The 16,759-nt window shown below is 46.6% G+C and overlaps 1 protein-coding gene across 8 annotated transcripts in view; it reads right to left on the bottom strand.

Annotated features, from left to right (window-relative positions):
* PPP2R5C (protein phosphatase 2 regulatory subunit B', gamma) overlaps window positions 1-16,759 on the bottom strand; it is a 141,111-nt gene that overhangs the window by 20,418 nt on the left and 103,934 nt on the right. For all 8 annotated transcript variants that reach the window (XM_015565825.1, XM_015565824.1, XM_015565826.1 and 5 more), the window contains 6 exons: window positions 12,086-12,196; window positions 11,016-11,108; window positions 10,802-10,932; window positions 5,976-6,035; window positions 4,100-4,208; window positions 2,433-2,486 (listed from right to left, as the gene is read on the bottom strand). In XM_015565825.1, coding sequence (XP_015421311.1) covers window positions 2,433-2,486; window positions 4,100-4,208; window positions 5,976-6,035; window positions 10,802-10,932; window positions 11,016-11,108; window positions 12,086-12,196 — 558 coding nt within the window. The remainder of the gene's footprint in view (window positions 1-2,432; window positions 2,487-4,099; window positions 4,209-5,975; window positions 6,036-10,801; window positions 10,933-11,015; window positions 11,109-12,085; window positions 12,197-16,759) is intronic.

Below are 16,759 nucleotides of genomic sequence, written 5' to 3'. Positions count from 1 at the left end.
GGGAAAGAGAGAGAGCTCTCACCAGGCTGTAGAGGCCTAAAGAGACAGGTGGGCACCAAGAACATGATTTCACTTCCTGATGAGTTTCTGTTCTTCTTACAATACTGTATGTGCTCGACGTGCCCAGAACACTTTTGAGCACTGTATATAGGTTGCAAATAAAAAGTATTTATTACAGATTACAAATGGGAGCAAAAAATGTCTTTTAAATGGGTTGTACTTTATGAATTTTGGAGCCCCCAAACAAACAAACAAAAAGAAAAATTCTGGAGTCTGAACATTTCCTTGGGAGCTTCCAGAATTGCAGAGCTGAGGCAGAGGTGTGAGAAGACTCCAGGGAGAACAGTGCAGGGACGAATCACTCTGAAAGGGGCTGCCTGTCACCTTTACAGGCAACAGCTGAGGGACGTGATCAGAGCTGGCCCTGAATTCGTGGGTGAGGTAGGGGCGTCTACACACAGCATTCAGAAGCTTCAAAGAAAGCAGAGATCAGAAGTCAAGTTTCACACAAGAACACAGTATTAGGATTTCTTCATATCTTTTCACAAGAACTCTAAAAGACTGCACCTAATACTTTTTACTTTGTTACTCACTATTAAAAACAACCCAAATAAAGAATGGGCAATGGCTCTGGCTGGTGTACTCAGTGGTTAGAGCATCGGCCCGTGCACCAAAGAGTCGAGTGTTCAATTCCTGATCAAGAACACGTACCTGGGTTTTGGATTTGCTCCCTGCCCCTGATAGGGATGAGCTGGGGAGGCAACCAGTCTTCCGCCCCCTCCCTTCCACTCTCTTTGAAAAGCAATGGAAAATGTATCCTCAGGTGAGGATTAATAATAACAAAAAAACACAGAAACCACCCCCCCAACCCCAACAAAAAGCAGGGTCTGTCTTATTAAAAAAAAAAACAAAAGGAAAAAAGAATGGGCAATGGAGAAACTGCTGATGGGAATGTAACATGGTATACCGCTGTGGAGAACACAGTTTGGTGGTTCCTCAAAAACCTAACCCTAGAATTACCATAAGATCCAGCAATTCCACTCTGGGTGTACACCCAAAGACACTGAAAGCAGGCACTTAAAGAGTTCTTTGTATGCCCCATGTTCATAGCAGCATTATTCACAGTAGCCACTGAAAGACGAATGATAGACAAAAACTGGTCCATCCACACAATGGAATATTATTCAGCCATAATAAATGGAATTCTGACACCTGCTACAATACGGATGGACCCTGACGACATTATGCTGAGAGAAACCGCCTCACAGAAGGACAAATCCTGTAGTGGGGAATTCATAGAGACAAAAGGAGTACGGAGGTCACCAGAGGCTGGGGGAGGAGGATGGGGAATTAGTATTGAGCACGTGCAGAGTTTCTGTTTGGGGTAATGACGAAGTTTTGGAAACAATGGTGAAAATTGCACAACTTTGTGAATGTCATTAATGCCAATGAATTATACAATTAAAACAGCAAAGTTTATGTTATGTGTATTTTACCACAATTTATAAAAACTTAGTAACAGTCTGGCTGGTGTGGCTTAGTGGTTGAGTGTCAACCTATGAACTAGGAGGTCATGGTTCAATTCCTGCTCAGGGTACATGCCAGGCTCAATCCCCAGGAGGGGGCATATAGACCTATGAGCTGATCAATGATTCTCTCCCATCATTGATGTTTCTATCTCTCTCTCTTCCTCTCTCTTTTCTTTTCTGAAAAAACAAAATCCTATATAAAAACCCTAATATACAAATCGACCAAACGGTGGAACGACTGGTTGCTATGACATGCACTGATCATCAGGGGGCAGACGTTCAAAACAGGAGCTGCCCCCCGGTAGTCAGTGCACTCCCACAGGGGGAGCGCTGATCAGTTAGAAGCTGGGCTCATGGCTGGCGAGCTCAGCGGTGGTGGCGGGAGCCTCCCTGCCTCCGCTGCAGGCAGGCCATAAGGAGCAAGGGGTCCTGGACTGCGAGAGGCCCAGACTGTAACAGGGATCCTGGACTGCGAGAGTAGCCCCCTTCCCCAGTGCATGAATTATGTGCACCAGGCCCCTACTGTGAACATCTACACTAATAAAAGAGAAACATGCAAATTGGTGTCACTCTGCTACGCCCACCAGCCAATCAGAGTGACTATGCAAATTAACCCAACAAAGATGGTGGTTAATTTGCATATGCAGGCACAGAGCAAAGACTGAAGGCTCCGGCCTGAGTGAAGATTGAAGACTGAAGACTGAAGAGGCTTGGCTTCCCTGCTGCGGCCGGAGGGGAAAAGCCTAGCCTCGAGGCTTGGCTTCTCCGCTGCGGCCGGTAAAAAGGCCTGGGTCCTGGGTGCTGGAGGAAAACCGGTGCCGGCAGCCAGGAGAAGGAAGGCCTATTGCATGAATCATCGTGCAACGGGCTTCTAGTATATATAGAAAGCGCAGGACCACTTACTGGTTCCGTGAGGGTGCTGTCCTTCTCCAGAAACTGCACAACACAGTACGCCAGCTGACAAGTAAAGGAGAAAAGAATTAACGTTTTATTTTAACATGGAAATGCCGCTAGGTTTCTAGGATCCTAGCATCACTGCTAACATTTCCTTTGCTGAGACAAGGGTCTGACACGCTCAGGTGCTGCCTGGGGGTGTCCCCAACCAGGTGGGATGGGCCCCATTGCAGGCCAGCACAGGTTCTTCCCCCTCATCAACTGCAGAGGGTACAACGGAAAGCTGAGGAAATCAGGAAGCTGTCTTTTGGGCTAACACCAATATGTCAGCTCAGGTCTGATGGGGATTTTTCCTGTGGTTTTTAGACTAACGAACAAGTAATATGACAAATGGGAAAAACCAAATTAAAATCTGGTTCCACCTTCAATCTCTGAAGTATTGATTTCTAATACAGGACAATTAATATGACATCAACGGGGCTGAATGTAAAGATCTTACCAGTTAGTAACAAACAAAACTCTAAGCAAAATATTTCCCAGGAGGCCAATGTCATTAGAATCATCTGAACAATATACAGTTGACACTTGAACAACGCAGAGGCTGGGGCCAAGGCCTGCACACAAAAATCCACGTGTAACTTAAGCCAGCCCTCCGCACACGCGGGCTCCCGACTGCCAGTTGACCCTTACCCATTGTACGCCATAAGCATCTGTAGACGCAAGAGGCAGACCTTCCTCACATGCCCACGCGTCTATAAAAAAATGTTTTCCCTAAGTGGCAGCCCTGACCAACTTTAAAATCATTTTTCATGAGAATTTTCAGCTGAAAATATTCAAGAACACCCGAATTGTCATATATATTTATTTTTGTAATATTCATTGCAAATGGACTTTTTAAAAATTAAAATCAAAATATCGTGGCGTGTGGGGATGGTTTCTGTTTTGGACGCGTGGCAGTTTAAACATGGGTCTGAACTATGTGAGTCAATTGAAAAAAAATCCAAGCCGAGGGGACCCCCACAGTTCAAGCCTGAGTTGTTCAGGGGTCAACAGTTCTTTCTGCAATTTATCCCTCACTGCAAACTCCCTAAGTGGGGCCCTGCAGAGCAGAGCTTCTGGAACACACTGGCTACTGAAGGTGGGAGTGCCCAAATCCAGCAGCCTGCCATCAGCCTCGCTGAGGTCTGTCTACATGGACCTTAGAAGAACAAGAGGGAAGGAAAAACCAGATCTCCTGGGTGCCTGCAGTGGTTAGTAACCACATATGGACCTACTTTTCAGTATGACTGCAATTAGATTTTTACGAAGTTGTGGCTATGGGCGTACAGGTGCTATGTACAGGTACCTTTTCCTTTAAGGTGCTAGATTATAAATGATACTACAGACAAATTTCCTCTGAGAAGTCTTCCTCAACTCTTTTCAAGCCTGTTACTCCCTTTCCTATGCTTAAAACTCATTGTGAAATTCTCTACTCCTGCGATTTTTCTGATTTTCTTAAAAGGAATCTCTTTACCCCCTTGTTCTTTCATTTACTACCAGAGCCTTGGTACCTGAATCAGTAATGTGATATAAGAAAGGAGCACTCCCAATTAACAGGATGGACTCAGTCTCGGGGCTCAGTAATGTTCTGGGAAGACCGCCTGCTACCGAGCCCCTGGCACGACTGAGGCCCTTACCTGGGGGTGGTAGACACTCAGAGATTTCACTTTGTGCAAAGGTAGTAACACCTTCAATAAGAAAATCTTGTGCTCTTCTTTTAGTGGTAAGGCAAATCCATTAATTATACTGTGAAAACAGAATTCATGTACAGTTTGAATATTTACAAATTCCAGATTTAAAAAAAAGTATCTTGCTGTTTTTCCCCCGTTTTGGCTTTTATCATGAAAACCAGCAAGCAAAAAGATGCGTTTCAGAAAAAAGGAGAGTATCAGCAGAAATTTAAAAGAAAATTAAATACCTTCAAGGTTAATTTTGTCTCTGTAACTACAGGGCAATTTTAAATTTCTGGATTTACAGGGTGTTACCCAGAACAGTGGGAGTCTCTGGGGATAAAACCTCCTTCCTTAGGCCACGAAGACCAGGCAGCTCAGCTGGCACCCCCAGCTCCAGGGTGCCCCCACCCAGCACTTTCCCTTGGCCTTCACCCATCCTTAGGAATTCACTTTCCAGGAGAAAGTCTGGCTCATTATTCTAAGGCTGAGTGCACAGAACGGCTTTGGTTAAAAATCAGCAAGAAACTCGTTCCCTTCTGCAAAGAAAGGAGGGTCTTACTCTTAACCTGCAAACCAAAGTTTCTGTTTCTAACATCAAGTAGTTTATCCACTTGTTTTTGTAATTACGCAACTGCAGGTAAATGTTACCAAGAGCTATGAAAGCAGTTAAAGCATTTTCTAAATTGTTCCCCCATCTCAGGGACAGGGCCCTGCAGACAGGGTTAGCCTTAAGTGGCCATCGAGGACGATATGCTCATTCACCTGGGGGACCCTCAAGATCAGATGCCTCCTCTGGAGGGACAGAGTAGTCAAGCCTAGCCGTGGAGGGCACGGAGGCCTGTGTGCGCTGCGCTGGACACCGCAGACAGCTCACCTTGCCTCTCGACTCAGCAGATGAATCAAATTTATCTTCCCATTTCACAGATGAGGAAACAGATGCAGAGTGGTGAGTAACTTGCCAAGGTCATACAACCTGTAAGGGACATCCACCTAACCACTCACTATGCTCTACCGAGGGAGAGAGACCCATCTAGTGTGTTGACACTAGTTGAAGTAGAAATCTCCATGAGGACTAACATTTTTTTTCAAATTATATCTACAACAGCAAGTATAATTTTTCTCAGAAATATAGGGCAGGCCCACAGAGCCACAGGATGACAGCATTCTTTGAGAAAAGTTTCTTAGTAGTTTTGGAAACCATTAAACAAAAAACTACGGGCACTTTTCACTGCAGGACGCCTCAGAACCTCTAGCTGTCAATGTGCATGGAATCCCCAAGAGAGGAGCCACTGAACCCTGAGGACTCTGGGAAATGGTGGGTTAGGAGGCCTGCCACACAATGTATAGTCACAATGTAAAAAATGACAGCAAGCAAGAACTTTACTTGGATTAAGATAAAAGTTTACGAAATGTTAATTATTTTGTAAGTATATATAAAAAATTCATAAAATCAAAACAATCTGAAATATTAGTATTTACTCAGTTCCTCAAATGTATAATAAATGATCTGTTCTTCTAAGTGTCAAATATAAACCTTAATGTGACTATTTTTAGCATTGCTTTTGAGGAAACAATTGAACTTGTGTTTCCACAGAATGCTCCTGAGGTGTAGGAGGTGGAGTCTACATACTGAACCACACAAATGGAAGACACTTGTCATCTAGCTGTTCTCATCCAAGAGCTCCTGAACTCTTCCATAAGTGAGATCTTGTTTAAGTTCTAGCGAATGGTTTAAGTTTTCTTGCTTTGGCGAGGGGGTGGTTGAATTTAATGAACTGGATCATTCTGCTATAAATTCCATCTAAAGCCAATCGCTACCAATAACACAAAGACAACTTACCTTCCCAGTATTTCCAGTAATTCTGCTATGCCATTGTGATGCTCTGTTTCATAAATAAACCTGGAAAAGGCAATTTGTCATGTAGAATTAGACAGTGGAATAACAGCTGGGAAGACTAAAATCCTCTGAATAAGAAACAGTGCTTTTAGGGGGGGAAATCACGCAGCCAGGCAACAATAAGCACATCAATTTTATAAAACCATCCCAGGGGCACTGTTTCTTGTCATCAATAAACTCTTTGTAGCCTGCCACTCAAAAATTCCCCCAACATTTTATTCTGAAAGTTTTCAAAGAAAAAGTTGGAAGAATTTTATAGTGAGCACCTGTGTTTCAACCACCCAAACTTTACAATGAACATTTTGATGTTTGCCTTATCAGATCCATCCACTCACACCTCTATTAATTCATTTTTTTTTTTGCTGCATTTCAACATAAGTGGACCTCTTAATCTCGATGCCTCCAATATTTAGTCTCTACAAAGGTAGAAGCTCTTTCCCGACCACTTGGGCCGCCTTGCTGCTTCCTCTGACACTGCCCCGCCCCACCCCTGCGCTGCTTCCCTGCAGCACCCCCTGCACAGGGCAACCTGAAGACCTCGATCCCCTTGCTGGGCCCCAGCCTGCCATCCATCCATCAGATACTTTAACAAGTCACCGAATAAACTGGGGCAGTGAGTGGGAACAGGGACACAAAACAGGAAGACGCCTCTCCCCCACAGGATTTGCTCAGGAACCACCGGCCCCTGCCTCACACCTGCTCACCTGGGTTAGTCAGTCAAAACCAGGGGTGGGGAACGGCTGGCCCTGAGAAATCATTTGGTCTGGCCCTGCCAAGGCACTAGGGGTGAGTTAAATGTTTGACCAAAATAACAGTCTAACACTTAAGCTGATAACTTTGTATGGTCAAAATGATGTTATAAATATCCAAATGGCCCCTGGCAGAAAAAAAGTTTGCCACCAACATTCGGGCTGATTCGGCTGAAGTGAGGAGTGTAAGAAATGGTTCCTGCCTACCAGATGGAAACTTAGTTTAGATATGCTCTAAGCCAAAAATGAGTTTATGATTGATAAAGAATGTGATTCCAATTTTATTGTCTTTGTTTGGAAACTTGGCCGAACACCCACAGGATGTAAAATAATCCTTCAGGATGGGCCTAACACATCTACAGGGCATTTAGAAGTAGGTTTACAGTTCCGAGTATGCAAAACAATTTATCCTTGTCTTACGTATTAATTATTGTATTATTTTCCACCTGACCAACTGTAAACCTACTTTTGCCCACCCCATAGACTACTGGATGGCCAGTCCACTGAGGGGTCAGTTCTTGAACTGAGCCCTGAGGTAGGCTTCCCACAGATTTTTAAAGATAGGGGTGTGGAGTGGGGAGAGAACTCATTTGGCTGGAGCAATGGTTTGTGACTTGGACCGGGTAGCGGGCAACTGGCAGGAAGGTGGGTAGGGTCCATGGAGACTGGAGGCCAGCTCAGACCCACTTGGATCTGAGGCCACAGTGGCAGGGTCAGCAGAACAGTGACACAGATGGAAGTGGATCTAGTGGCAACATGAAGATGGGCAGGGAAGTGATGAATGGAATGTGGCAGCCTGGGCAGGAATGAGGGCAGGAAGGAAGCGGCTGAGCCACCAGCAGATATATCCCTTCACTGCCACCGCCTCATGAAGCTCAACCTGAAGGCTCCCTCTGCATCACTGGTTTGAAATATTCAAAATAGTTTAAATGCACAAAGCTACAGCTTTGCATATAGTACCACCTAGCAACTTCTGATACAACTCCTCCCACTTAGACCTGGGAGGAGCCCCAGCCCGCCCGAGACACAGAGGAGCCTGCCCACCCCCTCGCCCCTGCACCGCTTCTGATCTGGCTCCACCAGCTTTAGTGTTTAAGTAGGGACGACTTTTAGTTATGAGCCATTTTGTTTTCCTAAGTCAACAATATTTTCTTATTGGTAAGTTCTTAATTTCTCATTACTTTAACCTGGTTTGAAATTGGTATCAAAAATAGAAAAGTAGTTTTCCTTCTTACTTTTCCAGTGGGAGACAACAGGGTGTAAAACAGGAGGGAAGCCAGGGAGATCCATGCAGAGGGGGCAAGGGTTGTCCACTCTTTCAGCAACAATGGAATTAGGACTCTCTAAACCCATGGGTTCCTCTCCTCCCTGCAGGGTAAGTCCTGCCCTCCTGTGAAGAGGTGGAACCACTTCCTGCCCCTGATTCTGTGCTGTCCAGTCCTGGCACGGGCGGCTGGGACCAAAACACAGGGTGGAGGTCTGAACCACTTCCGGCCACACCCTCAAGCCCTGGCAGCCCCCCTCCCTCTCCTGGGAGCTGCTGGGGCCTTAAGGTTGCACTGCCCTGAGCCACTGCGTCCATCCTAGCCCTCGAGGACACCATGTGCCCCAGTGTAAGAATTGTGAGAAAGAATACATTGTGGTTTTTGGCCACTCAGATGTGGGGTGGTTTGTTAGCAGTCGGGGACTGCAGCCTGGCCCCACCACAGACACCTAACCTTCCGGGTCCACTGTTTGCCCAAACAGGTGTTACCGCTATCTACAGCTCTCTCTAAACCACATCTCCGAAATGCTGATGAGAATGAGAAACCATAGAAACAGGAACTTCACATTTGAGTAAGTTGAAGCAAATATGTTTGACATATTCTTTTTCTTATCAGATACTAGGGAGAACTTCGATGAGCTGAATCTCTCTCCCAAGATGGTCCTTTCTAATTGTTTTCTCACATGAAATGATGAGGAAGTGGTATTGAGGGTGGAGACTCAAACAATTATGGAATCTACATGATATGCTTATTTTTGATTGCATGTATTAATAATTATAATTATAGAAAAGATAACTGAAAAAAAAATACCACACTCTCACATTGAGCATTCAGTGAGAGCTGAACTAAACTATGTAGTAACTTTTCAATAACCTACTTAAGTATTTCAGTTCTAAATTAGAGCTCTTTAAGATATGAGATATTTTTTACTTCTTTAATGTGGGTGTTATTTGTGATTCTGTTATTCAAACAAAACCTACATTTAAGGACAAAAAACCCACTTCGGTGGAGCTTACTTTTAGACCTAAAAGACTGGACTATAAATTGCACCTCTTGTTTAAATAATGGCTATTATGTTGATAGATAAGTACACTAGCCAAGTAATGACCTTGTTAACAAGGAGGTGTGACACCAAGAACATAAACCAGGAACATGCACGGGAGCACATCACCATCTGGGTGCGTCGCCGTTCCCGGGGCTGCTACAGAAATGGACGCAGGGCACCTGGAAGGAGTTCAGAGGGCAGCCCCACCCACACTGGAAGCTCTGACCTCGGAGTGCCGTACTGAGTGTGAAGATAGGGGAGAAGATTACACCCCAATGACCGCAGAAGTGCAGGCCACAGAGACTTCAAGGACTGGGTGGTACACTAGGGCCAGGCTGGTGACGGAACGAGAGGAACCGGTGACAGAAACACCAGAGAGGCTGTTGGTTTCCATCTGTCCAATCCCCTTGGCCCTTTTCTCCCCCAATGCTCGGTCATGGTGTCTAAGGGACCTGCCTGGCCTGGACAGTGCTCCGGCGGGGTGGGCATTCTCACTCTGGCACTGCTGCTAGACTGTCTCACTGAGGGATGTGCACACTGTGCATGTCCCCACTAGGACCTGTCACTGAGCCATCCTGGAGTTGGGGGGCCTTAGGGTAAGTCTTCCTGAGAAGCCACAATTCACAGAATAAACTACTAATTTAGTGAGCCTCCCAGGACCAGATAAGAAATTGCATTAAGTATTTCATCCATCAACATTTACTTGGTGCCACCATGGCTGGGCACGAGTTGGCACTGGGTGTGTGACAGAACAGCTGACACAAAGCCTACCCTCACAGGGAGACCGCACCCATCCGCCAGGCCAGGGAGGCTTTCCTGGCAAGCAGATGTTTCCAGAAGCCTGGCAGGTTGAGGAGAAGGGCTGGTGGGAAAGAACATCGTGGAGGATCAAACAAGGCTGCCAGGTGGTGGTGTGGAAGGAGCCGAAGCTGAGCAGGGAGCCAACTATGAGGAGCCAGACCTGTGATACCCAGGGCCCCACCCAGGACTTAACACCTGTTCACCCAAAGGGTGTCGGTCAGCAGGTGACTCAGAGGCAGCAGCAGCAGAGACGAAGGTGTTGAAACTGGGATGGGAAGGGCTGGGGTCAAGGTGAACACTGTACTTGGAACATTCTCTTGTGAGCGCGGGGCTGTGCCTTCCTCCTCGTAAACTCTTGTGACCAGCTTCCCAGTTTCCATGGTCCTGCAGGCCTAGAGGTGGGGGTGGCTGTGACCGCTAAAAGCTGCCGGGTCTTCACATGCTGCTCTCAGCAGGGCTGCCTTTTCCCTGGGTGCACAGGGCAGTTCCCAAACCTCTAATGTAAGTCTCAGATTTCCTCAAGATCCACTCCTCACTCCTGCTTTCACTGAGATGCAATGGGGAAGAATGAAGGAAGGGCAGGAGGAAGGCACAGCCAGCTTTGGACAGATCACTCTATCCGCACTCCAGAGGGAACCACTGGTTTTAGTGAAAACCGAAATAAAGGAGGGTGTGGTGAGATGCTGGGAGTGAGCCATGGGGAGGGGTGGAGAAGGGGGACGGGCCAGCCCCAGCCTGGCACGGAGATGCAGGTGCAGACTGGAGCCACCTGGACACGACCAGCTGGCTGCTCAGAAACAGCCACTAGTGCTCTTTGGTCACTTGTCAAAAGAATGGTGAAGTGGGGACATTAAGTATGCAAATAAACATCACCACGCGAAAAGAGAAATGTCACCCGTGCTGACTTACCTATAAAATATATTATTTATCTGTTTTCTGATGTAAGCTCTTAAGCCTAAGAATTTTCCGTAGATTCTGTGAAGGGTCGTTTTAAGAAAATCTCTCTCTCGAGGATCTTCACTGTCAAAGAGCTCTAAAAGCTTCAAGGAAAAAAAAGACACTTAGTAACCTGGGATTCTCTGTAAAGTAGGGCTTTTGTGGTTTCAGCTAATTTGTGCCTTACCTGCAATACAAACTTCTGATCAATATATTTCTTCGCTATATTAGGTTGGAAATCTGGAGACTCTAAAAATCTTAGGAAAAATTCATAAACAAGCTAGGAGGGAAAAACAAAAATGAGTCAAAAAACATGGTATCTTACTAAATGGAGATTAAAAATACACCATGAGTTGAATCTTTGTCTTCGTATATAGCCTTAAAAAAGCCATGTATCTGTAGATTTAATGCTAAATTACATGGATTAATTTAATTGTAACTGATGATGGTAACTTTTCTTTTGCGAAGAACCACAGACTATCTCCTTAAATGGCATTTAAACAAAAGGATGTCACCCGTGCTTAAATTACGCTGCTCAGAGACCCCGATGCACAGCAGCCACAGCTGGGCTGGGACCAAGTTCTGGGTGGGCTTTGTAGCCTGTCACCTCCAAGTGCCCTGGGAGAGGCAGGCCGACAGAAGCTGGGACTCGTTGGTGAGCAGATGTCCCAGATGCCACAGGCGGGAGCGCTCTGCTGCTGAGACAGCCCTCCTTTTCCGCCTATTCCCCGCTTGGCTCCTTCCTGGGTTTCTCATCTCTCCATCTCCCCTCCTAGGACCGCCCAGACCTCCCAATCCAGTGCTCTGCTCAGAGTGGGCTCAGTGCCTTCCCACAGGCATGCTCCCAAGAGCTATGACAGCAGTTAAAGCATTCGCCAGCAGGTGAGCTTTGGGGCACATAGCAGGAGCACATTAAATCTAAGTACCCCAAACTGGGAAATGCCGTGTGAGTCCTCCAGGTCTCAATTAAATGGCTGTCAGCAAAGTAATCATTTCCATCAAAGACATGCTGACAACTCCATATCTCTGTAGCTGATATACAATATCTACACAAAGAAAGCCATTGAACATTCTCTCTTCTGCTAAAACATTTTCATGTCCACATAGGTGTGCAAGGCCTATGCCAGTATGATCAGAGGTCCACCTGCAACCAGCTGGGATGAGGCCCTCAGGCCAGTGCACCTGCGTCAGAGGAAGGCCCCACGCACATATACGTCTCATTTTCGCCTGTTTCTGGCCCATTCCCCAGTTCAGTACCTGTAGGTGAGGCCAGGCTGCTTCTAACGTTGGTTCGTCTTCCTCTGGGTCAAATTCTGCTCCCGTAGGATTGGAGGAAGGTGGTAATGTTCGAAACATATTAACTGCAAACTAAAATCCACATAGTCTATAATTATAACCAGGACATTAAAAATATTTACAAAAAACATTAAAAAAAATCTTAAGTAATTCTAAAGAGAGCTGATTCCAGTGGAATTCTCAAAATTCAGAAGCAGTGTGGGCCCCCATCGAGATTCTGGTCAAAACTGCAGCAGGAGCCCTAGCTAGTTTGGCTCAGTGGATAGAGTGTCAGCCTGAGGACCAAAGGGCATGTACCTCAGTTGCAGGCTCCTCCCGGGCCCAGGCTCTGGTCAGGGCTCATGCAGGAGGCAACCAATCGATGTGTTTCTCTCACATCGATATTCCCGTCTGTCTTTCCCTCTCTCTCTAAAAATCAATGAGGATTAAAACAACAACAACAAAACCACCTGCAGCAGGGGTTAAGAACTGAAGACAGTGATACATGGCAAATGCCACTTTGTGCTGGGACGCCCTGTGACTGATGAAGAGCCCTCTGCAATCAACACTGAGGGCGACAGTCTAGACGGGGGGCTTCTGAGTGTGCGGCTAAGTCATTCCCAGAGACAGGCTGCAAGAATCATCACGGGACAGCCTGGCTGAGTGCGCAGAGACCTGACAGTTAGGAAGAAATCCTCTGGGGTTTGGATGGTTTCCTCATGGGACCCCTAACCTCTTTCTTGGATCCCCATCTTCATATCGCCCTTCACCAGTCCCCTATCCCGGCTTCATTTATTTTCAACTTCATAAAAATGAATCAATGTGTGTTAGAACAGATGTTTTCTGTGTTAAGTCTAGGGTTATTTGGAGCACAGGTGTTTTACTGCCTGTATGGTTAATATGAAAAGTTAGCTCTCTAAATAAAGCACAACATAATTGACACACTTGTGACCAGCTACCTTACGGAGTCTGACCCTACCACCTGCCAGTTAGAGTTGGGCTCTTACAGGTGATCAGAAAAAGCCCTGACCCCATCACTCCCCAAAGCACAAAATCAAAACACTTGACCTTATGCCAGAGTCCGACTCCATGACAACAATTAGAAGGTGTCTGTGGCGGAGAGTCCAGCACGTGGCACCACCCACCTCATCCTGTCTTCACTGTTACTGATTCTGAACCCCAAACGGTAACATCATTTTTCATGAAGAAAAATGTCTGCTCTTTTAGCCATTGCTGTAACAGCCCCGGGCACCAAGTTTATTCTCTGTGTCATCTGGAGGATGGGCTGCGGCAGAGCAACTATGATGGGGCGCAGAGACACGACAGGGGGCGAGGGGAGGGATGAAAAAAATGGTTGGAAATCTAGAAACTAATAGTTGTAAAACATTTGCAGTAAAAAAATGAGTAAAGCTCCTAAGACACAGTAGAAAGAGAAAGAAGTCTGGAACCTGTCAATAGGCTGTGTACAGGGCTCGGGAAGGACCTCCCAGACAACAGGTGATTAACGAACAGAGGCTGTGACAGGTGTTAGCAGGTAGTGGGCACATCCTCTATCACTGGCCCCAGGGTACTCCTCTAGGCACCCTGATCCCAAAGCCTGCACAAGACAATAAGGGGCCATGGAGAACTTCCACTCCTGCCCCCTCCCCCAAAGGAAAGGCCACACCCTGGGTGGGCACCGTCACCTCCAGGGGGTGCCTTCTAGGGCTAAGAAAGCACAGAGGAGAGGCAGAGGCTGTGACCTTTATGAGGAGTGTGTCATTTGTGATCTGGGGTTTTCTAACCTCTCCGTCAAAGCCAAATGATTGGGGGACTCCAAGAGAGTCACCCAGAGATTGGGGGCTGGTGGATGACAGCTGCAGGCTCAGTGTCCCTGGTGGCAGAGGTGTCTATGAACACACACCGCCTGCCTCTCAAAGCCTTCAGAGGCAGGAGATGTGCTGGAGCAGCCCGTGACTCCGGGGTGCACTGCACCTGGAGGGGAAGACAGGTGGAAGGATAAGAGGAGCAGTGGGGATGCCCAGGAACTGCCTAGGGAGTGGTCAGTTCACCCAGATGGGGGCTAGAGGTCTGAAGAAAAGGGGAGAAGGCTGTCCCTCTGGAGGGGTCTCCAGAGCACAGACATCCCGCTCCTTGCCTCACCCACTTTAGGTGCCTCACCTGCCAAGTTGCTCACCGGAGGGCACAGATGAGGCTGGAGTCTAGGGTTAAAGCGTTAAACTAGGTAAAACAGCTATAACCAAGATGACAAAAAGGGGCAGGAAAAAAAGATTCCACAAGTCATGGTTAAAGACAATGGTCAGTTTTAGAGTACCCCGTTATTCAATCAAGCAGTAATGTGAGCGTCTCTGTGGAGGGAGGTAGTAGTTAGCATCCAATTAGCTGACTTTAAGGTTGCCCTCATGAATACGGGTGAGCCTCACCCGTCAGGTGAAACGCCTTAGGAGTGACACTGTGGTCCCCAAGGAAGACGGAATCCCACGTGAACAGCTGTTAGCCCTGCCCTAGTCCAGCCTGGCCCTGCCCCACGGCGATCGCCTCGCCCCGGCACCTCCACAGGTGGAAGACAGTTCCCTGAATGCTCCATCAATCTCTCTGTCTCTACCCCGCTGGTCTGCTCTCTGGCAGCACTCTGACAGACTCAGCGGTGGGCTGGCTCTAGTTTCAGGGTGAGGCCCTCCTGCCCAGCATTCTGACAACCTTGGCCCATTCCCAGCACCTGTACCTTCACTGAGTTCTAGATGCTGAGCTAGGAGGCTGCAAGGGGACATGGACCAAATTGCTTTTAATGTAGAAGTCCCCTTTTTGGTATTCTTGAAGGATGATCACCCTAGATCCATGAAGTGTCCTTATTAGCCAACTCTAATTGATAAAAAATTACTTATTTTAGGCAACAAATCTCACTCACACCGTAATTTCCACCCTTTCCGACAACACTACACTGCATTAATTTAATGCTCATCTCTAGAAAAGGTTAGGAGAGAAGAAGGAAAACAGGAGGCCACTTGGAGTTACTCTTGGATTTCTATCCTAGCAACATTTCTTAGCACAAAAGCTATGGGGGTCAAATTTGTTGAGTGCTGTGGTGCTGATGTCCATGTGCTCGAAGGGAGTGTACTGTCCAGATGCATGGAGTTCTGTCTGAGGGAAACATAGGTGACCTTCATCAATGTCATGCCATGGAAGCCAAAGGGAACCTTGTGTTTACTGTTGGTCTGGGGAGTCTGATGGGATCACACAGGTCCACTGTCGCGCTCAGCTGAGGGGCTTTGATGCAGCTAGTCAGGTCACACAGAGCAGCATGGCCGTGGGGAGAGCCTCCCCCGGGCCTCCTCCCACCCAGAAGCAGGACCCTAGACTGAAAATCCTGCCCTCCAAGCCTCAGTTTCCTCATCTGCTGAAAGAGGGTAAATCCTCTTTGCACCGGGCACAGGTGAAGTGGAAAAGCACTAAGCATGAAGAGTCACCACATGGGTGGGCGCACGCCTGTGGTCACACGGCCACTGTGGTGGTGTGGACTGACTCTGTAATATGAGGAAGCACCTGCTTTTACAGCTTTCTTGAAACTCCCACTTGCAGTACTTAAAATCAGTACCAAATTGCTACATTTACTGAATTAGATGCAAACCAAATTATGGAAACTCCTCGATTCTGTAGGATCACGAAGCCTTTCTATCACTATAATAGTCACTACCAGGGGGAGTACTAACACATTCAGATCAGAGGTCAGTGCAGCACAGGGCACACGTGGAGGTGTGAGATAGAAAGGGATTCACTCCAGAGAACACTGCTAATCTAATTTCAGAGGTGACGAGGAAGGAAAGGTTGATTATTCAGTTCTTTGTTCACAACCACCAGGGCTATGATAGTGATGTTGTTTTATGCACGTGAGTAGGATTTATAAAGGTGAGTTCACCAAAGCCCAACTTATAGTTCCTCCAGACACTCTTCCTCCTGTAGTAGAAATTCTAAGCCCCAAGTAAGGTTGCTAAGAGACACATTTGGGGCGGGTGGGGGGGGGCAGTGGAAGCCCATCTACAATTTCTTTAAATAAAAAGTTATATTTACTTATAAATAGTACAACGTCTGTGTAAAACCAACAGAGGGAGGCAACAGACAGAATATCTCAGCAGGGCCACAGATGCAAACTCAACAAAAACCAAAAATACAAACCTAATGGCAACAACCTCACCTCTAATAAGCAACATGAAAACATAACCGATAGGAGTATCCAAGGACACAGCCACTACAATGGCCAGTTAGTTACCAAGCCTAACGATGGGCACCGAAGAGCTCCCCAACTGGTGGAGGGACTGGCCATTCTCTAGGGTGGGGCGATGCCACTTTTCCACGAGGCAGCTCATACACCAAATACAATCTTAAGCACAATTCTTATTGAGGCCTTTGAATGAACTCAATGGATATAATTTAAACTTTAGGTGGATAATAAAAGTCCTAGCAGCAATCTTAACACATTTCGTACCGCATAGAAATCTCTAAGACATACGCCAGGGACCGCACGTTTTTGGGCAAACTGCACGTTATTTAAATCATCATAACTACAGATCATAATGCACTTTAGGTGTTGTTTTTCAATAATTACAACATTTTTATTTATAAAAACAATTAAACAAAGTTCCCAGTACTTTTTTAACG

Source organism: Myotis davidii, unplaced genomic scaffold (genome assembly GCF_000327345.1).
Source record: "Myotis davidii unplaced genomic scaffold, ASM32734v1 scaffold60, whole genome shotgun sequence".
Taxonomy (NCBI): Eukaryota; Metazoa; Chordata; class Mammalia; order Chiroptera; family Vespertilionidae; genus Myotis; species Myotis davidii.
Note: the sequence above shows the minus strand (reverse complement) of the source record. Positions and strands in the feature narration are given on the sequence as shown.